This window comes from Ranitomeya imitator, chromosome 5, assembly GCF_032444005.1.
Source record: "Ranitomeya imitator isolate aRanImi1 chromosome 5, aRanImi1.pri, whole genome shotgun sequence".
NCBI lineage: Eukaryota > Metazoa > Chordata > Amphibia > Anura > Dendrobatidae > Ranitomeya > Ranitomeya imitator.
This window is the reverse complement of record NC_091286.1, coordinates 203,978,860-204,003,325: the sequence shown is the minus strand read 5'-3', so window position 1 is coordinate 204,003,325 and position 24,466 is coordinate 203,978,860. Positions and strand designations below refer to the sequence as shown.

The 24,466-nt window shown below is 42.9% G+C and overlaps 1 protein-coding gene across 2 annotated transcripts in view; it reads left to right on the top strand.

Moving 5' to 3' along the window:
- Window positions 1–24,466, top strand: part of PLG (plasminogen) — a 218,913-nt gene that overhangs the window by 76,399 nt on the left and 118,048 nt on the right. For both annotated transcript variants that reach the window (XM_069769519.1, XM_069769520.1), the window contains exons 3-4: window positions 15,286–15,392; window positions 16,091–16,205. In XM_069769519.1, coding sequence (XP_069625620.1) covers window positions 15,286–15,392; window positions 16,091–16,205 — 222 coding nt within the window. The remainder of the gene's footprint in view (window positions 1–15,285; window positions 15,393–16,090; window positions 16,206–24,466) is intronic.

The following is a 24,466-nucleotide window of genomic DNA, read 5'->3' as shown; positions in this document are numbered from 1 at the left end:
TGCTCCGCATTGTGGAATAAAGGACCTATGAATATTTTTTCAACTTGGTGAGTGCTGCATTTTCTTCAAATATTTTAACACCTCCAGGGAGTGTACGCTTATTGTGCTCGTATGGTCTGGCACTCCAGTCTCTGCTTGGAACTCTGCAGCTCCATCAGTGTTACCTTTTGGTCTCTGTGCTGCCTCTCTGATTAATGCCCTTCTTGCCCATTCTGAGCGTTTTGGTAGGCGGCCCACTCTTGACAAGTTTGTTGTGGTACATTGTTCTTTTCATTTGATGATAATGGATTTGATAGTGCTCTGGGGATCATCAGAGATTGGGATTTTTTTTATAACCCAACCCTGACTTGTGCTTCTCAGCAACTTTATCCCTGACTTGTTTGGAGATCTCTTTGGTCTTCATGGTGTCATTTGGTAAGTGGTGCTTCTTGTTTAACCCCTTCATGACCCAGCCTATTTTGACCTTAATGACCTGGCCGGTTTTTGCAAATCTGACCAGTGTCCCTTTATGAGGTAATAACTCAGGAACGGTTCTGAGATTGTTTTTTCGTGACATATTGGGCTTCATATTAGTAGTAAATTTAGGTCAATAAATTCTGCGTTTATTTGTGATAAAAATGGAAATTTGGCGAAAATTTTGAAAATATCGCAATTTTCACATTTTGAATTTTTATTCTGTTAAACCAGAGAGTTATGTGACACAAAATAGTTAATAAATAACATTACCCACATGTCTACTTTACATCAGCACAATTTTGGAAACAAAATTTTTTTTTGCTAGGAAGTTATAAGGGTTAAAATTTGACCAGCGATTTCTCATTTTTACAACAAAATTTACAAAACCATTTTTTTTAAGGGACCACCTCACATTTGAAGTCAGTTTGAGGGGTCTATATGGCTGAAAATACCCCAAAGTGACACCATTCTAAAAACTGCACCCCTCAAGGTGCTCAAAACCACATTCAAGAAGTTTATTAACCCTTCAGGTGCTTCACAGCAGCAGAAGCAACATGGAAGGAAAAAATGAACATTTAACTTTTTAGTCACAAAAATGATGTTTTAGCAACATTTTTTTTATTTTCCCAATGGTAAATGGAGAAACTGAACCACGAAATTTGTTGTCCAATTTGTCCTGAGTACGCTGATACCTCATACATGGGGGTAAACCACTGTTTGGGCTCACGGCAGGGCTCAGAAGGGAAGGAGCGCCATTTGACTTTTTGAATGAAAAATTGGCTCCACTCTTTAGCGGACACCATGTCGGGTTTGGAGAGCCCCCGTGTGCCTAAACATTGGAGCTCCCCCACAAGTGACCACATTTTGGAAACTAGACGCCCCAAGGAACTTATCTAGATGCATAGTGAGCACTTTAAACCCCCAGGTGCTTCACGAATTGATCGGTAAATATGAAAAAGTACTTTTTTTTTCACCAAAAAATTATTTTAGCCTCAATTTTTTCATTTTCACATGAGCAACAGGATAAAATGGATCCTAAAATTTGTTGGGCAATTTCTCCTGAGTACACTGATACCTCACATGTGGAGCTAAACCACTGTTTGGGCACATGGTAAGGCTTGGAAGGGAAGGAGCACCATTTGACTTTTGGAATGAAAAATTATCTCCATCGTTAGCGGAAACCATGTCGCGTTTGGAGAGCCCCTGTGTGCCTAAACATTGGAGCTCCCCCACAAGTGACCACATTTTGGAAACTAGACCCCCCAAGGAACTTATCTAGGTACATATTGAGCACTTTAAACCCCCAGGTGCTTCACAGAATTTTATAACGCAGAGCCATGAAAATAAAAAATAATTTTTCTTTCCTCAAAAATGATTTTTTAGACCGGAATTTCCTTTTTTACCAAGGGTAACAGGAGAAATTCGACCCCAAATGTTGTTGTCCCGTCTGTCCTGAGTACGCTGATACCCCATATGTGGGGGTAAACCACTGTTTGGGCACATGGCAGGGCTCGGAAGGGAAGGCACGCCATTTGGCTTTTTAAATGGAAAATTAGCTCCAATCATTAGCGGACACCATGTCGTGTTTGGAGAGCCCCTGTGTGCCTAAACATTGGAGCTCCCCCACAAGTGACCGCATTTTGGAAACTAGACCCCCAAAGGAACTAATCTAGATGTGTGGTGAGCACTTTGAACCCCCAAGTGCTTCACAGAAGTTTATAACGCAGAGCCGTAAAAATAATAAATACGTTTTTGTTTTCTCAAAAATGATTTTTTAGCCCGCAATTTTTTATTTTCCCAAGCGTAACAGGAGAAATTTGACCCCAAGAGTTGTTGTCCAGTTTCTCCTGAGTACGCTGATACCCCATATGTGGGGGTAAACAACTGTTTGGGCACATGCCGGGGCTCGGAAGTTAAGTAGTGATGTTTTGAAATGCAGACTTTGATGGAATGCTCTGCGGGCGTCACGTTGCATTTGCAGAGCCTCTGATGTGGCTAAACAGTAGAAACCCCCCACAAGTGACCCCATTTTCGAAACTAGACCCCTAAAGGAACTGATCTAGATGTGTAGTGAGCACTTTGAACCCCCAAGTGCTTCACAGAAGTTTATAACGCAGAGCCGTGAAAATAATAAATACGTTTTCTTTTCTCAAAAATGATTTTTTAGCCCACAATTTTTTATTTTCCCAAGCGTAACAGGAGAAATTTGACCCCAAGAGTTGTTGTCCAGTTTCTCCTGAGTACGCTGATACCCCATATGTGGGGGTAAACAACTGTTTGGGCACATGCCGGGGCTCGGAAGTGAAGTAGTGATGGTTTGAAATGCAGACTTTGATGGAATGCTATGCGGGCGTCACGTTGCATTTGCAGAGCCTCTGATGTGGCTAAACAGTAGAAACCCCCCACAAGTGACCCCATTTTGGAACCAAGACCCCCAAAGCAACTGATCTAGATGTGTAGTGAGCACTTTGAACCCCCAAGTGCTTCACAGAAGTTTATAACGCAGAGCCGTGAAAATAATAAATACGTTTTCTTTCCTCAAAAATGATTTTTTAGCCCAGAAGATTTTATTTTCCCAAGGGTAACAGGAGAAATTTGACCCCAAAAGTTGTTGTCCAGTTTCTCCTGAGTACGCTGATACCCCATATGTGGGGATAAACCACTGTTTGGGCACATGCCGGGGCTCGGAAGTGAAGTAGTGATGTTTTGAAATGCAGACTTTGTTGGAATGCTCTGCGGGCGTCACGTTGCGTTTGCAGAGCCCCTGATGTGCCTAAACAGTAGAAACCCCCCAGAAGTGACCCCATTTTGGAAACTAGACCCCCAAAGGAACTTATCTAGATATGTGGTGAGCACTTTGAACCCCCAAGTGCTTCACAGAAGTTTATAGCGCAGAGCCGTGAAAATAAAAAATCATTTTTCTTTCCTCAAAAATAATTTTTTAGCCTGTAATTTTTTATTTTCCCAAGGGTTACAGGAGAAATTGGTCCCCAAAAGTTGTTGTCCAATTTCTCCTGAGTATGCTAGTACCCCATATGTGGGGGTAAACCACTGTTTGGGCACACGTCGGGGCTCGGAAGAGAGAGAGCACCATTTGACTTTTTCAACGCAAGATTGGCTGGAATCAATGGTGGCGCATGTCGTGTTTGGAGACCCACTGATGTGCCTAAACAGTGGAAACCCCTCAATTCTAACTCCAACACTAACCCAACACACCCCTAACCCTAATCCCAACCCTAACCACAACCCTAACCCCAACACACCCCTAACCCTAGTCTTAACCCTAATTCCAACCCTACCTCTAATTCCAACCCTAACCCTAAGGCTATGTGCCCACGTTGCAGATTTGTGTGGGGATTTTTCCGCACCGTTTTTGAAAAATCTGCAGGTAAAACGCACTGCGCTTTACCTGCGGATTTACCGTGGATTTCCAGTGTTTTTTTGTGTGGATTTCACCTGTGGATTCCTATTATGGAGCAGGTGTAAAACGCTGCGGAATCCGCACAAAGAATTGACATGCTGCGGAAAATACAACACAGCATTTCCGCGCTGTACTTTCTGCACCATGGGCACAGCGGATTTGGTTTTCCATAGGTTTACGTGGTACTGTAATCGTGATGGAAAACTGCTACAAATCCACAGCGACCAATCCGCTGCGGATCCACAGCCAAATCCGTGCCGTGTGCACATAGCCTAATTCTAACCCTAATTCCAACCCTAGCCCTAATTCTAACCCTAACCCTAATTGCAACCCTAACCCTAATTCTAACCCTAAACCTAATTCTAACCCTAGTCCTAAGTGCAACCCTAGCCCTAAGTGCAACCCTAGCCCTAAGTGCAACGCTAGCACTAAGTGCAACCCTATCTCTAAGTGCAACCCTAACCCTAAGTGCAACCCTAAGTGCAACCTTATCTCTAAGTGCAACCCTAACCCTAAGTGCAACCCTAAGTGCAACCCTAACCCTAAGTGTAATCCTAACCCTAAGTGCAATCCTAGCCCTAAGTGCAACCCTAGCCCTAAGTGCAACCCTAGCCCTAAGTGCAACCCTAAGTGCAACCCTAACCCTAAGTGCAATCCTAGCTGTAAGTGCAATCCTAACCCTAAGTGCAACCCTAACCCTAAGTGCAACCCTAGCCCTAAGTGCAACCCTAGCCCTAAGTGCAACCCTAACCCTAAGTGCAACCCTAACCCTAAGTGCAACCCTAACCCTAAGTGCAACCCAATCCCTAAGTGCAACCCTAACCCTAAGTGCAACCCTAACCCTACCCCTAACCCTAACGGTAAAACAAAAATAAATATATTTTCTGTATTTTATTATTTTCCCTACCTATGGGGGGGGGGTAAAGGGAGGGTTTATTTACAATTTTTTTTATTTTGATTACTGTGATAGAACCTATCACAGCGATCAAAATGTACAGGGAACGAATCTGCCGGCCGGCAGATTCGGCGGGCGCACTGTGCATGCGCCCGCCATTTTCCAAGATGGTGGCGCCCATGGGAGAAGACCGAGGACACTGAGAGTGACACCGGGACTAGGTAGGCATGGGGGGGTGCAATCGGACAGCGGGGGTGGCGGAGGGGAGGACGGGGGAGGGTCGGAGGGGAGAGGAAGGTGCTTAGGACAGGACGGAGGGGTAGAGAACACTGACAGCGGCTGCAGATCGCCGCCGTCAGTCGGTGGGGGGGCCAGAGCTGCTGTGTTTGACGTCTCTACAGCGACCTAAACAGCGACGCTCCAGCGATCGGCTCGTTGTCTATATCGCTGCAGCGTCGCTGAGTGTGACGGTACCTTTATTCTTGGAGAAACAGTAACTCTGGAGGGAGAAGTGCACAATGGAGTTAAACCCTAATATAAGAGATTGATTAGACTGTAGCTTTGGCTCACCTGGGGTTGTTGTGTAGAGACACAACCACCATAAAGACGCAAGTAACCACTGCCGCTGTCTCATGGCTGGAGGAGAAATTCACGAATTGGAAGCTTTCCAAACTAGGATAAAAATCATGTTTAAAAGTTACTGTGCTTCTGGAAAAGAAACCTTCCAGGTCCTTTATTAACCACTATGTGTTTCAACACCATACCGGCAGTTTTCTCAAGTGTAAGAAAATCAACAGGTAACATATAGTACACAGACATGCAGACATACAGTAGTGCAAATAGCCAGGAGAAACCTCTTGAAATCTAAAACATAACCTTTAATGGTAACTCTCTAAAAACGCTTTTTATGGACAATAATGTGAAAAAGTGCATATAGTGCTCAAATAACCAGTGCTCAGTAAAAAAATGGTTTTATCTCACCAAATCAGTCGTTTTTCTCGCGGGAGCATCCTCATGTATTTAAGGGGGATGGGGAAACAGTTACTATACTACCCAGTCGTGCCCCTGTGTTGCTCCCGCCCTGACAAGGGCAGTCCCCAAGTCAGGCTAAATAGTTGTACCCACCATGACCAAGTAAACTTCCCTACGCGTTTCCTCTCCCATAGGGGAGATTCATCAGGGGAAAAAAAAAGGGGTATAAATATTATGGGGTATCCTGTAAGAAAGGAGAGCCCCTGCATCGGCAGGTAGCTCCTATGTGTCCAGTGCACCTAGTTTTGGGTATGGACTATGGTAAGGTGAGATGAAAGACGGGAAAGCATTCCCTTATATAGTTATATAGTGCACAGACATACAGTAGTGTTTAAACTAATAGCATTCCAATATGGCTAATCAGATTAATCATTGTTTTTGATATAAATTATATTACCACATGTCAAACAATTTACCAGTTGGTGCAGTAGATTCTAAGAAAACCAACAGACTCAGCATTCATGATCTGCAGGTTTTTGAGTCTGTGTATTAGAATAATTAATTGAAAGGGGGTGTGTTAAAAAAAAATAGCAGTGTGGAGTTCAATTAGTGAGGTCAATCATTCTGTGAAGAAGCAGTTGTGAATCAGGTGGTCCTTATTTAAGAGGTCAGGACATGTTGTACATGCATTTCTCCTTGAAAGCCAGAGAAATATAGGTCATTCAAAACATTGTTCAGAAGAAGAGCGTACTTTGATTAAAAAGTTGATTAGAAAAGGTGAAACTTATGAAGAAGTGCAGACAATGATAGACTGCTCAGCTAAAATCATCTCCAGTGCTTTAAACTGGAAAGCCAAACCAGAGAGATGTGGAAGAAAATGGAAGACTACCATTCGAATGGATGGAAGAATAGCCAGAATGGCAAAGGCTCAGCCAATGATCAGCTCCAGTTAGATGCCTGTGTGAAGCTAATCTCTTAGCAAGAAGTCACCACAAAGTCCCACTGCTAAAAAAAGACATACTGAAGCGGATACAATTTGCCAAAGAAGACATCAACTGGCCTATAGAAAATGGAGAAACATTTTGTAAAATTGTTCTTTTAGGGTCCAAGTGCCACAGACAGTTCATCAGACGACCCCAAAACTCTGCATTCAAGGCAGAGTACACTATGAAGACTGTGAAGCATGGTAGTGCAAGCATCATGATATGGGACTGTTTCTCTTACTATGGTGCTAGACCCATTTACCACATACCAGGGATCATTGATGACCAGTTTGCAAATATTAAAATGCTTGAAGAAGTCATGTGTCTTACACTGAAGAGGATATGCCCTTGAAATGGGGGCCAGCTCAATCCTCGGACCTTAATAAAATAGAACACTTGTGGGGTGACATAAAAAATGCCGTTTCTAAGGCAAAGCCAACAAATCCTCCAAAATTTGGGGATATTGTCAAAAGCATTCTGGGCTGAAATAATAGTTGGCAGGTGCAAGAAGTTGGTTGACTCTATTCAACATAGATGTGAAGCAGTTCTAAAAAACTGTGGGTATACAACTAAATATTAGGTTAGTGATTCACAGAAATGCTAAATCCTCCAAAAACTAGTGCATATTGTGAGTCTGTAAAGACAAATGCAGACACTGTTATTTTTTCGAACAGCCAAGCCCAATGTTCATTTTAATTTTTTTTATTTTCTGTGAAGTAGTTAAAAATTATATACATTTCTCTTCATATTTTGAATTAGAAAACAGTGTGCAATGTTCCCAAAGCATGGAAATAAAAACTATTATAAAGGTTTTGTGATTAACTCAAGTTTTTTAATACATTGCTTGTATTTTGAACACTACTGTACTGGATACAACAGGACAATTAAAGGCTGAAGGTGGGGGAAGGAGGACTAATGCAGGAAAAAAAGCAGTAGAGAAAACGCTGCATTTATGCTACGTGTAAACACGGCCTCAACATTACATTTTTATTACATTTCTTAATGGTTTCAATAGTGAGAATATGAGTCACTCCATTTTTTTACAACATTTACTGATTCCCATAAATAATAAATCTGATCGCTTTGTGTTGTGCGGCTCGTTACGATTACAGGGACACCAAACCTCTCCATGTTATTTGCTGGTTTGTGATGTTTATTATAAAAAAAAAATTAAACTGATATTTTTGTAATTGTTTTTCATTATTTTTTAGTAATAATGATGAGCGAATGTGCTCAAATAAGGTGTTATTATTGCCTGAGAAACAGGCAATCCCTGCATGTGGAGCAGCTGTCGAACAGCCACCAGACATGCAGTGGCGGGGACTTGACATATTTTTCTAGCACGCCAAAGTCACTTGATTAGCACACAAGCATGCTCGGATAACACATGGATCTGAGCGAATCGAGCATCCACCATATTGGCTCCTACCAAACTATCTAGTAGGACAGATATTGTCTCCATTTCTGTACCAATAATCGCTTCTGCAGGTAGGATAAACACACCTGTGGAGGAGATATATACGCCCAGGTTGTAATCTTCCACACAATCTGGGGTCAGAAGTTTTCTGATGTTTTCCAGAGTTTAGGTATAGATGGACAAACCCCAATAAAATTACCCTTTTAAAAGTACACCCCCATTTTGCGGCGAACCGCAAGAGACCCATAATGGGGAGAAACCCTCCTAACTGCATAGGTTCATTAAAGAACACGGGAGAACTTTAGTCTTAAGCTTTAGTCACACCAAATGACTTACCAACGATCACGACCAGCGATACGACATGGCCGTGATCGTTGATAAGTCGTTGTGTGGTCGCTGGGGAGCTGTCACACAGACAGCTCTCTCCAGCGACCAACGATCAGGGGAACGACTTCGGCATCATTGAAACTGTCTTCAACGATGCCGAAGTCCCCCTGCAGCACCCGGGTAACCAGGGTAAACATCGGGTTACTAAGTGCAGGGCCGCGCTTAGTAACCCGATATTTACCCTGGTTACCATTGTAAAAGTAAAAAAAAAAACACTACATACTCACATTCTGATGTCTGTCACGTCCCCTGCCGGCGTCCATAGGGTTAAAACTGCTTTCGGCAAGAGCGCTGCTAATGCACGTGCTGCTGCCGAGAGCTTCCCTGCACTGACTGTGTCAGCGCCGGCAGTAACAGCGGTGACGTCACCGCTGTGCTCTGCTTTATGGCCGGTGCTGACACAGTCAGTGCAGGGAAGTTCTCGACCGGAGCACGTGCATTAGCAGCGCTCCTGCCGAAAGCAGTTTTAACCCTGTGGACGCTGGGGGATGTGACAGACATCAGAATGTGAGTATGTACTTTTTTTTTTTTTTAACTTTTACAATGGTAACCAGGGTAAATATCGGGTTACTAAGCGTGGCCCTGCGCTTAGTAACCCGATATTTACCCTGGTTACAAGTGAACACATCGCTGGATCGGCGTCACACACGCCGATCCAGCGATGACAGCGGGTGATCAGCGACCAAAAAATGGTCCTGATCATTCCCCAACGACCAACGATCTCCCAGCAGGGGCCTGATCGTTGGTCGCTGTCACACATAACGAGATCGTTAGCGGGATTGTTGCTACGTTACCAAAAGCGTGACGTTGCAACGATATCGTTAACGATATCGTTATGTGTGACTCCAGCTTTAGGAAGTACAACGGTGGTTGGGTTAATACTGATTAATACTGGAGTCATCTGTCTATATGTAGGGCAAGAGCCATGGTGGCTTCAAACGACGGTGGAGTCTTGTATAGCTCCAATGCATCTTTTAACTGTTCAGACAGGCTCTGACAAAACTGACCGCTAAGGGCATGTCATTCCACTGGGTGTTAATGGTCCACCTGCGGAATTCTGAACAAAATTCCTCTGCCGGTCGGTCTCCCTACTGGATTTTACATAGTTTAGATTCTGCAAGGGAGACCTGGTCCAGATCATCATAAAAGAGGCCAAGAACCCCGAAAAATCCAACCACTGACTGAAGTGGTAATAAGTCAGATGGGAGTGAGAAGGCCCAGGATTGATGGTCTCCTTGAAGGAGGGAGACAACAATCCCCACCCTCTGTACCTCACTCCCAGATGACTGCAGATGAAGCCTGAAACAGAGCTTACAGGCTTCCTGGAAAATGACAAATCTGTCCTGACCCCCTGAAAACCTATTCGGGAGTGCCACAGTAAGTTCCAGTCCAGCTATTTGGTGTGAAGAAACCTTAGATCGTAGGTCTGATAGCTCACACGACAAACCCTGCAGCTGTCTTGCAAGGCAAGCGATGGGATCCATGTCAGGATCAAAAGATATTGGGCCTGTTTAAATGTCACGCTATGACGTTCTTTGGTAAGGAAGGGGGACCTCTATCTGTCCCTGGAACTGTGACCCTAATATCACGGTCAGAGGGTGCTGACTGTTGCACTGCATCTGTCTGCAGAAGGTCTCAGTAGTTTGATTTGCACACTAGTGGACACCTCCCCCATTGAAAATGGCCACACCTGGACTTGGGTGTTTATAACTCCCATCTTCCTGTTGGGAGTTGCTGATGATATTTTCTATTTGCACTTCCCTGCCTGTTGAGGCTTGGAGCTGTAGCAGTCAGCTAGTGTTCTCTTGGAGTTTGAAGGATGACAGTGTTTTTCTCTTTGTCTACTCAAGCTAAGTGTTCCCTTGTTTTATGTATCCTAATTGTCTTTAGCAGTAGTGAGGATTGACTAGCACTTATCTTGTCCTTCCTGGTACAGGGCTTATTGCCAGGGTCAGGCAGGGATTAGGTATCCTTATCGGCGATAGGTGCGGAACCTATATAGGAATGATAGGACAGACAGAGTGATGTTAGATATGTCTAGGGGTTTCCACTCCCCACTTCCCTAGTGTTTGGTTCCTTTTCTCATCATCCCTTGCTGTTGCACTTAGTCTGTCCTACACTGTGTGTGACACCTATCTATCCCTGTCCCGGGGATACTCTTAAAGATAGAGAGGCTTACTATGCTCCTAAACTGTCCCCTCCACCTCTCCTAGAAGGCCTGGGACAGATATCTTAGTGTATATATGCGGAAGACAAACAGGAATGATAAAAAGCAACTTACATACAAAAACACTCACCAAGGGTAGAGAGGAATAAAGGGAAGGATAGGAAGCTACAAACCAAATGGGAATATGATAATGGAGAAAGCATACACCCAAAAACAGCAGACAATAATCTCCAGCAGCAACTACGCATTCAACTTCAGAACATCAACTCCAGCAAGCCAGGAAGGAAAACTTTCACAATCAGGGATGAGAATGTTAGGCCAGATTTTATAGAGAAATCGAGCAGGTGAGGAGCAGCTGTAAGATGGAGCTGCATGTCTCTACAGAGCATACAAAGAGTCATTAACATCTTTAGTGACAAAGACAGCAAAGTCCAATTTAATATGAGGAACAAAACACACAGGCTAAATGGAAGATTTGCAATTGACAGTAAAGATCAAATAACCCCAGATCTCCCATGAGGATGTGACACACTCCTGACATCAGCCAATCAGAAGAGACTTTTAGGGTATGTGCACACGTCAGGATTTTTAGCGTTTTTTTTGAGGAATTTCGCTATAAAACGCTATAATTCCGCATTAAAAACGCTAAAAATATGCATCCTATCATTTAGAATGCATTCCTGATTTTTTGTGCAGATGTAAGCGTTTTTTTCCGCAAAAAAAACGCTTACCGCTAAAAATCCGGACATGCTCTATCTTTTTCCGGATTATTTGCGGATTTCTAAGCCAAAATGACATTCCGGAAAAAAAAAAATCCGCAAAAAATCTGCAAAAAATCCGCGCAAAATCCGCGCAAAAAACGCGCAATTTCCGCGAGAAATCTGCGCAAAAAAAAAACGCGGATTTCTGGCAGAAATCTCAGGATTTTGTCAGGAAAAAATCCTGACGTGTGCACATACCCTTAAAGACTGAATAGAGCCTGATCTATGCTGCATATCTCCCTGCACCTTTGATATCTGTTTACATGTCTGCTGGATATTTCTACGTGGAATACATTTCTTGCTTCTTTGAAACAAGAGCGTACGGTGAATTTCTTTCTATATGTACCAGGGAATCTACATTCTTGTATGGAAGCTGAGCCATGGAATGCAGCAGTTATTTTAGGGTGATTCTGCATAGTGAAAGGACACCACTGCTCACAGTCCAGCAATAACAATAGGCTGAGAATTATAAGCTTAACATGTATATTACCAAATCTTGGTGTTTATAGATTTATGCATCTGTTCATGTATCCATGATATTTGTTGCATGATATGTTCTTGTTTTTCTTTGTATAGAAAAAACCTTTGAAAAAGGCCATAAAGGCCGAAATGTTGGGGATATTATTTTCTGTTATCTTAAATTTTCGGCTGAGGATTCCAATAAACCTGAAAATTTCTTTCATCACATGGACTACGGTTTTTTGATGTTTTTTGAGTGCTTGAGGTTATCTATCTTATACAGTAGGCTGAGAAAGCCATAAAACATTGGACAAATACTACAGAATGTGTTGTACAACTAAAGTACTGAAGAAGATGAAATAGAAGATATTTATACCTGATGATGTGGTGGAACAAACACTAATACTTTACCAGTCATCCGCAAACGTATGTACTGGCAATCTAAAGCAGTGACTAACTCTATCATGTAATGGACAAACTGGAGCTTGGATTACTTTGAAATCAGCCATTAACAGCTGATGAGAGATGCGTGTCGCCATCTATGGACAATCAAAGAAGTGACTAAATTTGTCAGTAGGGGAAACTGGGGTACTGTATGAATTATTTCATTCCCCATATAAAAACACTTGCAAGTGTGCAACCAGGAATGGAGCAAGGAGAGCAGTTTCTATATGTTCTTCGCTGCTCTGGGTCTGTTGGAGACCCATAAGGTCAATGTTGCCTGCAGCAGTATGTACAAGAGGAAAAGGAAGGGGAGCATCAAAAGGTGAATGTGGAGGGGTACATTGTGCTGTTTCAGGTACAGGCAGGGGCAGGGAGCAAGGCTGCCAGTCATGTGAAAATGATCATGATGATAATGACGGTGATCAAGAAAACCAACCCTTCACAGTGAGGTGCTAATTTCTATCATCGGACATTTACAATATGTAGCATACATATAACAAAAGTATCAGGAGATGAGATGCCAGGGCTGCCATTTTTCAAAAAACTGTACTGCCTCATTCTTAAGATATTTCTAAGGTTATTCCAATTGATCTTTCCTTCTCTACTTCGGCTATTATTGAGGCGTATTGCCCATATAACCGTTTCTTATTGTTGTTGTTTTGCTGCTTTCCCAGTAATACCCAATTATGGAGAAACACCAATCACGTTTGTTCTCTTATAAAAAATCTGGAAGGGTACTGAATAAACTGTTTGTCCATAATGCAGTCAGATCCAGCCAGTTGTTTTCTTAAAGAAAATGTGTCAATAGAAAATGATAATGTTTAACGTTTGTGCTTAATGACCAAGCCAATTTTTACAATCCTAACCACTGTCACTTTATGTGGTTATAACACTGGAACACTCCACTGATTCTGAGAATGTTTATTCGTGACATATTGTACTTCATGTTAGTGCTAACATTTCTTTGATATGACTTATGTTAATTTATAAAAAAACGAAAATATGGTGAAAATTTAGAAAATTTAGCAATTTTGCAAACTTCGAAATTTTATGCCCTTAAATCAGAGAGTGGTGTCACATAAAATACTTTATAAATAACATTTACCACATGTTCTTTACGACAGCACAATTTTGGAAACAATTTTTTTTTTAGGAAGTTATAAGGGTTAAAAGTTGACCAACGATTTCTCATTTTTCCCCAAAAAATTTTTTATAGGGACCACCTCAAATTTGAAGTGACTTTGGAGGGGTTAATATAACAGAAAATACCCAAAAGAGACACCATTCTAAAAACTGCACCCCTCAAGGTGCGCCAAACCACATTTAAGAAGTTTATTAACCCTTCAGGTGCTTCACGAGAACTAAAGCAACGCGGAAGGAAAAAATGAACATTTTACTTTTTTCACAAAAAATTTACTTTGGAACCAATTTTTTTATTTTCACAAGGGTATCAGGAGAAAATGGACCACAAAATTTGTTGTGCAATTTCTCCTGAGTACGCCGATACCCCATAGTGGGGAAAAGCCAATGTTTAGATTCATGGCAGGGCTCAGAAGGGAGGGAGCACCATTTGACTTTTTGAATGTAAAACTGGCTGGAATCAATGGTGGCGCCATGTCATGTTTGGATACCCCCTGATGTACTTAAACAGTGGAAACCTCCCAATTCTTACTCCAACCCTAACCCCAACACACATCTAACCCTAATCGCAACCCTAACCATAACCCTAACTACAAACCTAACCCCAACACACCTCTAACTCTAACCCTAACACACCCCTAACCCTAATCTCAACCCTAACCATAATCCTAACCATAACTCTAACCCTAGTCCTAGCCCTAACCCTAACCATAGCACTAGCCCTAGCCCTAAACCTAACCTTAGCCCAACCCTAACCCTAACTTTAGCCCAACTCACTTTAGCCCAACTCTAACCCTAATGGAAAAATGGAAATAAATATATATTTTTTATTTTAATATTTTCCCCTAAGGGGGTGATAAAGGGGGGTTTTATTTACTATTTTTTTATATTTTGATCACTGTGATAGGGTCTATCATAGTGATCAAAATGAACCAATAGGAACATTTTCCTATTGTTGCCAGATGCTGGCAGGCAGATCTTGACGGGCGCGCTGCGCATGCGTCCACCATTTTCTCCCGGAAGAAGATGCCAGCAGCCTGGGGGGCTTCATGGGGGGATCCCTGGACACCATAGGCACCGGGGGGTGATCGGGGGACCGAGGGACACTATTTCTCCTCTGATGTGCCACCCGCAGAAGAAGCAGAGGGCGAAATGCGCGTCAGGGCACCAGAAGGGAATACCCGTCGGTCCATGTGTAGGTCCTTTTTCATACAGTCAGCGGCCTTGGGAAAGGTAATATTATGTGCTATTTAGCATGCACTTAAAGGTGCACTATGATTATGTGAATTGTAATATTATCCCAGTACAGACGTAATTTTAATATGGATGCTGTCTAGCACCTTTAATGTTTTCTTTGGTCTGTGCTCCATAATAATGAATGCTGCTATGTATTGAATGACTCATTTATACTGTATGTATATAACTATTGCACATTTAGTTCATTATTTTCCTGTGTATGCTGTACCTCAAGATCTATATGCCTAGGGTCTTGTTCAGCTGTTCCTCTCTGCTTTGGGTTGTATGTTTGTGAAGATTATTATGTGGTCATTTGGATCTTTTTAACTTTATTTAATAAATGATACATTTGAATTTTTAATTGGTTGACTTTATTGAGTCAGCAGTGTAATTACTGCTGCCTGGGTTGTATATATCACCTACAAGGCTAGGTGCTTAGTTTATACAGTCAGTTTAGGCTGACAGACACTATGTATTCACACTGCTTTTCTTTTCCTTTTGTGTAATTTTAGTTAAAAAAAATCTAATATTTTAATATTTCTTGCAGGTCATTTCTGTACAGCAAAAAAATTCAGTTTTGTGTTACCCTCACAAACAATCAGAAATTGGCAGTTGTGCACAGACGAAATGATATAGCCTTGTATGAAAAAAAAGGTAAGTACCGGTACTTAGTATACTAAAATGGTATAAAAACTTCAGCACCCTTGTCATATATGTTTAGAAACATATCTTAATTTGCTACAATTTATATTTTTACACTGGCGGTCCTGAATTGTAATATCTTGTAGAATCATAATTAGCATCTCCTATATAGATTACAGTTACATATAGTCATCGCTAAATGATTAGAAAGGTTAGATATTTTTTTTTTTTACATCCGAAAAATGGATAATTTTTCATCAGCGTGCTAGATCTGGTTTTTAACCACCTTTGATCTGTGTGTATAAATATCCATTATATTTACCATCCATATGACATCCTCAAAAAAAGAGACATTACATGACATCTGGGAAAAAGAAATTACTTTCTTGTGATGTCCTTTTATTTTCACAGACCCATTCATTTGAATTGGTCAAGTTTTAACTATGACTTGGATCAAAAATGGAATATTTTTTGGTTGCACATTCTTAGCTTGTAAGTTTGTGGGGTTGAGCAGCAAAGTTGTAGCAGCGGCATTGCACAATATTTGGCTCCATAAAATGTATGACCCAAGCAGTAAAGTGGATCTATGGTTTATATGACCTAAGATAAAAAATAACAGATTTACACTGTATATCCTATTATCCAGTTCTGTGAATTAATTTGTAATTTAAAAATGTATATTTCAACATATGATGTGATTGATTATGTAGTCTACCTGGAAAACTGCATCACTGGAGATGGAAAAGATTACAGAGGAACAGAATACAAAACACGTTCTGGGAAAACCTGTCAAGACTGGACAGCGACCTCTCCTCATACACCAAAGTATAGTACAGAAATGCTACATTTATGTATAAGTGAATATTAAAGCACGCATTGTAAATTGTTTTGTTGTTTAGCACATTTCCGTTAATAATAATAATAATGTCAAAATGTATTTTGTATGCGATCATGAGGTCGAGATGATTTATTCTTTGCTAGATTAATCTACTATTTAAAACATGCAGCTAAATTTATTTTAAAATGATCTATAATATGTTTTAAAACAAAGTACCCCCCACAGGTTTGGTGTGCATAGTCTAAATGTCGCAACATTTTTGCTCAACTCAGGATATTGCAACATATTAAGGTTTTTGTTTTTTTGTATGCAAAAATTCTGGTGTAAACACTTTAAAGGGAACCTGTCACCCCCAAAATCGAAGGTGAGCTAAGCCCACCAGCATCAGGGGCTTAGCTACAGCATTTTCGAATGCTGTAGATAAGCCCCCGATGTATCCTAAAAGATGAGAAAAAGAGGTTATATTATACTCACCCAGGGACTGTCCCAGTATGATTGACGTTGTGGTCTGGGGCCTCCCATCTTCTTACGATGACATCCTCTTCTTGTCTCCATGCTGCGGCTTCGGCGCAGGCGTACTTTGTCTGCCCTGTTGAGGGCAGAGCAAAGTACTGCAGTGCGCAGGTGCCGGGAAAAGTCAGGGAGGCCTGGAGCCTGTGCACTGCAGTACTTTGCTCTGCCCTCAACAGGGCAGACAAAGTACAACTACGCCGGAGCCGCAGCGTGAAGACAAAAAGAGAACGTCATCTGATGAAGATGGGAGGCCCCGGACCGGACCGCGACGCCCATCGGACCAGACCGCAGCGGGAACGCCCCTGGGTGAGTATAATCTAACCTCTTTTTCTCATCTTTTAGGATACATCGGGGGCTTATCTACAGCATTCCAGAATGCTGTAGATAAGCCCCTGATGCTGGTTGGCTTAGCTCACCTTCGATTTTGGGGGAGACAGGTTCCCTTTAATGAATCGATCATCCTGATTCTATCCAAATGCAAAGAGGCCGTTTCCAGTAATCAATGCGATGCTTAGTCTTAGTCTTGTTCTATTAGCCATCAATTTACTGTTAGTTGCAGGTAATATATCAAGTGAACAACACATAACATAAATAAAGGCATTGCACAAACTGTAATTAATAAAATTTCACATTTCGCATCTTTTTTAATTTCCACTGGTCTATCTCCTCTTTTTCACTGCTTCTCGTTTTGATTAAATTCAATCCTTCAGTAGGATCAACCCTCCTATGCTGCCTATATGGGCATGTAGACCATAGAAAGTTGTATAAAATTATACCATTTTAACCTCAATCTAATTTCTTATTCTAGAAAATCTATTTTTTCTTAATATGTTAATAAGCTGTTAATAATATCTATGAACTGAACACTGTTCTGCATGATAATCTGAAAGGGGTTATTACCAGTGTTAGGCATGTAATGGCTGACTATTTGCTCTCCTTATCTCTCTGCAGAGCTGTGTGGGATTAGAACTAACAAAATACAGCAGAGCTGAACTTTGTCTCTTGACAAATATATTTGCAGCAGCAGTTGTCCTCTCAGTGCTTCAGTTTTCTTCTTATGCAGCCAGTGTGGAGGCAAGTTCAGTACAGCAGAGCTTACAGCTCTGTGAGAGGACACATTCAAAATGGTCTGTAATAACATGAGGTTAATCTCTGCTGTATAGTGTTAGTTGAAATCAGGCACAGCTCTCTAGCAGATTTAATATAAGAGGGAAAAAAAAGGGTTTGAGTTCCAGCTCCTTAAAATCGATCAAGTTTAATGAATTCCAATGTAAAAATACACGCAAATGACTCAACTCCCTCCGGTATATGCCCCTCTAACAAGAGGAGTGTATGGCGACGCGTTTCGATCCGAAGATCTTTCTCAAAGCCATGGCTTTGAGAAAGATCTTCGGATCGAAACGCGTCGCCATACACTCCTCTTGTTAGAGGGGCATATACCGGAGGGAGTTGAGTCATTTGCGTGTATTTTTACATTGGAACTTGATCGATTTTAAGGAGCTGGAACTCAAATTCTTTTTTTTTTCCCTCTTGGATTGCTCTCGTGTGACGGCAGCGGAGTTCCGAGCACCTGCGGTGGTTACTGGTGAGCTGGCTTATTACTTTCTTTTACAGCAGATTTAATATCTCTATGAGAGGACAACTGCAGCTACAAATGTCTTTGGAATAATACAAAGTTCAGCTCTGCTGTGCCTTGTTAAGGTACCTTCACACTCAGCAACTTTACAACGAGAACGACAGCGATCCATGACGTTGCAGCGTCCTGGATAGCGATCTCGTTGTGTTTGACACTCAGCAGCGATCTGGATCCCGCTGTGCCATCGCTGGTCGGAGCTAGAAGTCCAGAACTTTTTTTGGTCGTCAGGTCGGCGTGTATCGTCATGTTTGACAGCAAAAGCAACGATGCCAGCAATGTTTTACATGGAGCTAACAACCAGCGAGAATGATAAGTACGTCACTGGATCGCTCCTGCATCATTCTGGAGTTGCTGTGTTTGACATCTCTACAGCGACCTAAACAGCGACGCTCCAGCGATCGGCTCGTTGTCTATATCGCTGCAGCGTCGCTGAGTGTGACGGTACCTTTAGTTGTACTCACACACAGCTCAGCAATGATATCAGGAGTGCAAACTGTAAGTCATGACACTGGTAACACCCCTTTTCATTTAAAATAAACTCTGGAGGCAGATTCTAATGGAGTTAAGTATCCTGTCTATAGAGTTCTTAATAGTTCACGTATTAAAAAGAATTACTAAAGGGTATTTATTTCCCAGAAATTACTAGCATACATATATAGCTCACGTGAAGTGTACACCACTAAAATAAATGATAAATTTAAGGGTAAAAGGGGAGGTGGGAATAAGAGGAAAGATGAATACGAACTGAATAAATATTATAATAATGCACAGACTGTGAGCCCCCGTGGGCAGGGTCCTCTCTCCTCTTGTACGTGTGTGTGCCTTGTTTTACTCATGTTTATTGTACTTGTCTATATTTGCCCCATTCACATGTAAAGCGCCATGGAATAAATGGCACTATAAAGATGTATAATAATAATAATAATAATAAATGAAAATATATGGATTTCTTGGAAATAAAAAATTGGATCACAGACTGTATAATTTTATTCAGCTTCCTATAACCTACTGTACATGCCCATATAGACAGTTTAGGAAGGTTGATCCTACTGACAGATTCTTTTTAATAATACAAAATAAGAGTGTAAAATAAAAGTGAATGCCCCATTCTTTTCTAGCCTCTCCCAAGTCAATCTTAAAGACAGCACATAGCCAGTCATAAAACAGGAGTTGCTGAACAGCTAGCAATCAACATAATTATACTATTATAACTAGAGTTGAGCGACCTTGACCTTTTTAGAGTCGAGCCGGGTTTCGCGAAACCCGACTATCTCGGGTCGAGTGAAATCGGCCGATTATGACGTAAAGTCGGGATCGACCGAAACACGAAACCCAATGCAAGTCAATGGGGCAGCATAGTCGGCAGTGAGTGGGGGCCAGGAAAACACCTAGAGTGCCCATTTTAATGTCAAAACCATCCATTCTTCTTAATGAAGCTTGTCAAGCGTAATTTACCTTATAATAATTGGAAGGCATTTGAAATTGGGGGTCATTTGGCTAAAGTTGTGGTGGGTAGGGCTGGTTCAAGTAATTAGTGGGCCCAGGAAATCTGGACCACGTCACGGCAGTGGAGCAGGGAGAGGTAAGTATTTCAACTTTGCAAGTGCTGTGAACCTGAGCAAGCAGGGGGGGCCCACTCGTTGGCATTGGCACTGGCACAGGGCCCCTCAAAGTACAGCGGTGTGTTTGCACGGCGGGGGCGCCTCCCACCGGCAGCAACACTTTTGCGTACCATGAGAGGCCCTGTGCCAGTGACGTCGCCAACTAGTATTCCTCCCCCCACCTGATGAAGGAACCTGCACTTTCATCTGCACCTTCCTGTTTGTCCCCGTGTAAGGTGGTATGGTATGCGGGAAGGGGGACCTGACTTTCAGCAGGGTCACAATCTTGCAGTGTAGCGTGCACGGGAAATGTTGCGTTATGGGTCAATGTACCAGCAGACTCATCTATCACTGGCTGGGCAATGGGCAGGATGAGGAGGAAACACAGATATAGGCCCAAAGAATAAAGTGGGCAAAATGCAGTTCAAAATTGGTAACACAGGACTAATCAGGGGGCATTGCAGTGGAGGACAACTGGAATGAGAGGCTGACACAGAGAGTAAGCCCAAATCAGTAAGTAGTCGAAATGCAGTTCAAAATTGGCAACAGTAGTAAACAGGCGGCACAGCTTTGTTCAGTGGAGGAGAACAGCAAGGAGTGGCAGACACCGATAGTAGGCCCCAACCCAACTAGTAGGCCAAATGCAGTCTAAAATTAACAACTACTTAACGAGCGCCTGAAAACGGAATTTTAGGACAGGAAACCAGGAGAACAGCAAGGAGCGGCAGACACCGATAGTAGGCCCCAAACCAACTAGTACGCCAAATGCAGTTGTTCCGTTTAACCACAATTTAATGAGAGCCTGAAGATAGAAGTTCAGGAAAGGCAACCTGGAGAACACCTTGGAGTGGAACACACCATCTCTCTACACCCCATACCCAATTTGTAGGTCTAATGCAGCGTAGTTTCCAACAACTACTAAACGAGAGCATGATGATCGAAGCATTGGCGAGGAAACCTGGGGAACACCTTGGAGTGGAACACACCATCTCTCTACACCCCATACCCAATTTGTAGGCCTAATGCAGCGTAGTTTCCAACAACTACTAAACGAGAGCATGATGATCGAAGCATTGGCGAGGAAACCTGGGGAACACCTTGGAGTGGAACACACCATCTCTCTACAGTGGAACACACCATCTCTCTACACCCCATACCCAATTTGTAGGCCTAATGCAGCGTAGTTTCCAACAACTACTAAACGAGAGCCGGAAGATCGAAGCAATGGAGAGGAAACCTGGGGAACACCTTGGAGTGTAACACACCATCTCTCTACACCCCATACCCAATTTGTAGGCCTAATGCAGCGTAGTTTCCAACAACTACTAAACGAGAGCATGATGATCGAAGCATTGGCGAGGAAACCTGGGGAACACCTTGGAGTGGAACACACCATCTCTCTACAGTGGAACACACCATCTCTCTACACCCCATACCCAATTTGTAGGCCTAATGCAGCGTAGTTTCCAACAACTACTAAACAAGAGCCGGAAGATCGAAGCAATGGAGAGGAAACCTGGGGAACACCTTGGAGTGTAACACACCATCTCTCTACACCCCATACCGAATTTGTAGGCCTAATGCAGCGTAGTTTCCAACAACTACTAAACAAGAGCCGGAAGATCGAAGCTCAGGAAAGGCAACCTGGGGAACACCTTGGAGTGTAACAAACCCTCTCTCTACACCACGGAAGGGCTGATTCTTAGGAAGGAAGGCTGTCGGAAAGGAGCAGGGCGCGTCCGAGGGTGATTATATTCTTATTAGGTATATACTCACCCTCGGACGCGCCCTGCTTCTTTATTTGTAATGAATGTTTATTTGCAATGTGGTTTTGACTTACTCTATTTTTTTGGTAAATAATGATTTTATTATTTTCATTGTTTTGCATCTTCTTGGCAATAATATAAAGAAGACGCGACAGGACAACACTCGGTGGATGCCATATCTGTGTTTAAAATTGAAAAAACCTTTCAGTTAACTACTTACAGGAGAAAGTTATTGTAGCTGATGGCCATTTTTAGTACTGTACCAGATTTTTGTTGTATGTGTTTGTTTTTAATGTTAAAATGTCTGCATTTGATATCTCTCCAGTATTTTCTTTTTTATAAGCAAAATACTTATTTTTATATTTTCTGATGTTGGTTCCAGGGGTACACGGGCAGCAGTGGTGTGGTCAGTGGAGGCCTAGTGGAAGGAGTGACCGCAGACAGGCATCGAAGGCCTAAAATAATAACACATGGCTGTAGGCAATTTTAAATTGGTTACAGGGGTACACGGGCAGCAGTGGTGTGGTCAGTGGAGGCCTAGTGGAAGGAGTCACCGCAGACAGGCATCGAAGGCCTAAAATAATAACACATGGCTGTAGGCAATTTTAAATTGGTTACAGGGGTACACGGGCAGCAGTGGTGTGGTCAGTGGAGGCCTAGTGGAAGGAGTGACCGCAGACAGGCATCGAAGGCCTAAAATAATAACACATGGCCTTAGGCAATTTTAAATTGGTTCCAGGGGTACACGGGCAGCAGTGGTGTGGTCAGTGGAGGCATATTGTAAGGAGTGACCGCAGACAGGCATCGAAGGCCTAAAATAATAACACATGGCTGTAGGCAATTTTAAATTGGTTCCAGGGGTACACGGGCAGCAGTGGTGTGGTCAGTGGAGGCCTAGTGGAAGGAGTCACCGCAGACAGGCATCGAAGGCCTAAAATAATAACACATGGCTGTAGGCAATTTTAAATTGGTTACAGGGGTACACGGGCAGCAGTGGTGTGGTCAGTGGAGGCCTAGTGGAAGGAGTGACCGCAGACAGGCATCGAAGGCCTAAAATAATAACACATGGCTGTAGGCAATTTTAAATTGGTTCCAGGGGTACACGGGCAGCAGTGGTGTGGTCAGTGGAGGCCTAGTGGAAGGAGTGACCGCAGACAGGCATCGAAGGCCTAAAATAATAACACATGGCTGTAGGCAATTTTAAATTGGTTCCAGGGGTACACGGGCAGCAGTGGTGTGGTCAGTGGAGGCCTAGTGGAAGGAGTCACCGCAGACAGGCATCGAAGGCCTAAAATAATAACACATGGCTGTAGGCAATTTTAAATTGGTTCCAGGGGTACACGGGCAGCAGTGGTGTGGTCAGTGGAGGCCTAGTGGAAGGAGTCACCGCAGACAGGCATCGAAGGCCTAAAATAATAACACATGGCTGTAGGCAATTTTAAATTGGTTCCAGGGGTACACGGGCAGCAGTGGTGTGGTCAGTGGAGGCCTAGTGGAAGGAGTCACCGCAGACAGGCATCGAAGGCCTAAAATAATAACACATGGCTGTAGGCAATTTTAAATTGGTTACAGGGGTACACGGGCAGCAGTGGTGTGGTCAGTGGAGGCCTAGTGGAAGGAGTGACCACAGACAGGCATCGAAGGCCTAACATAACAAAAATGTCAATACAATGGTATTGTCAGTGGCAGGCATTGAAGGATGTCAGCGCATAGACTAAACATTGGTGGAGCTGTGAGATAATTTTGCAAGTGGTAGAGCACTGTTTGAGCTGGGGTGGGGGGAAACTGTCTTGTGGCCGGCGGTACAGGCCCAGGGCCCCTCATATTACAACGGTGTGTCTGACGTTGGGTGCGCACCACCACCGCCAGAGACACTTTATTGTACTAGGAGGGACCCAGTGGCAGTGCCGTCGACCAAAAGCGGGCTCACCCACCTCTTCAGACAAACTGCACTCTCACGGGTGCTGTCGCCAAGTGTCGATACCACGGCCCCGTGTGGGGAGTTTGGCCATTTAGTGAGGTGTAAACATGTCGTATGCTGGACAATCAGGTGCAGAAAATTACGAGATTGGAAAAGGCATTCAGAATAGTCCACAGGCAAGACCTTTTCATAGGAAAGCTAGGTGTCAGCCGGGCAAGGTGGGGCAAAAGATTTCGAAATCCAGTTGTGGTTCATTTTAATGAAGGTTAGATCATCTACATTTTGGGTAGCCAGACGAGTCCTTTTTTCTGTTAGTATTGAACCTGCAGCACTGAATACTCTTTCTGATAGGACACTAGCTGCCGGGCAAGCAAGCTCCTGCAATGCATATTCTGCCAATTCTGGCCAGGTGTCTAATTTTGATGCCCAGTAATCAAATGGGAATGACGGTTGAGGGAGAACATCGATAAGGGATGAAAAATAGTTTGTAACCATACTGGACAAATGTTGTCTCCTGTCACTTTGAATTGATGCTGCAGTACCTGTCCTGTCTGCGGTCATAGCAAAATCACTCCACAACCTGGTCAGAAAACCCCTCTGGCCAACGCCACTTCTGATTTCTGCCCCTCTAACTCCTCTGGTCTGCTGGCCCCTGCAGCTCGTGTGAGAACGATCACGGGCGCTGTGTGCAGGGAATGCCAGAAGCAAACGGTCAACAAGAGTTGATTGTTTGGTTGCTAATATTAGTTCCAAGTTCTCATGTGGCATTATATTTTGCAATTTGCCTTTATAGCGAGGATCAAGGAGGCAG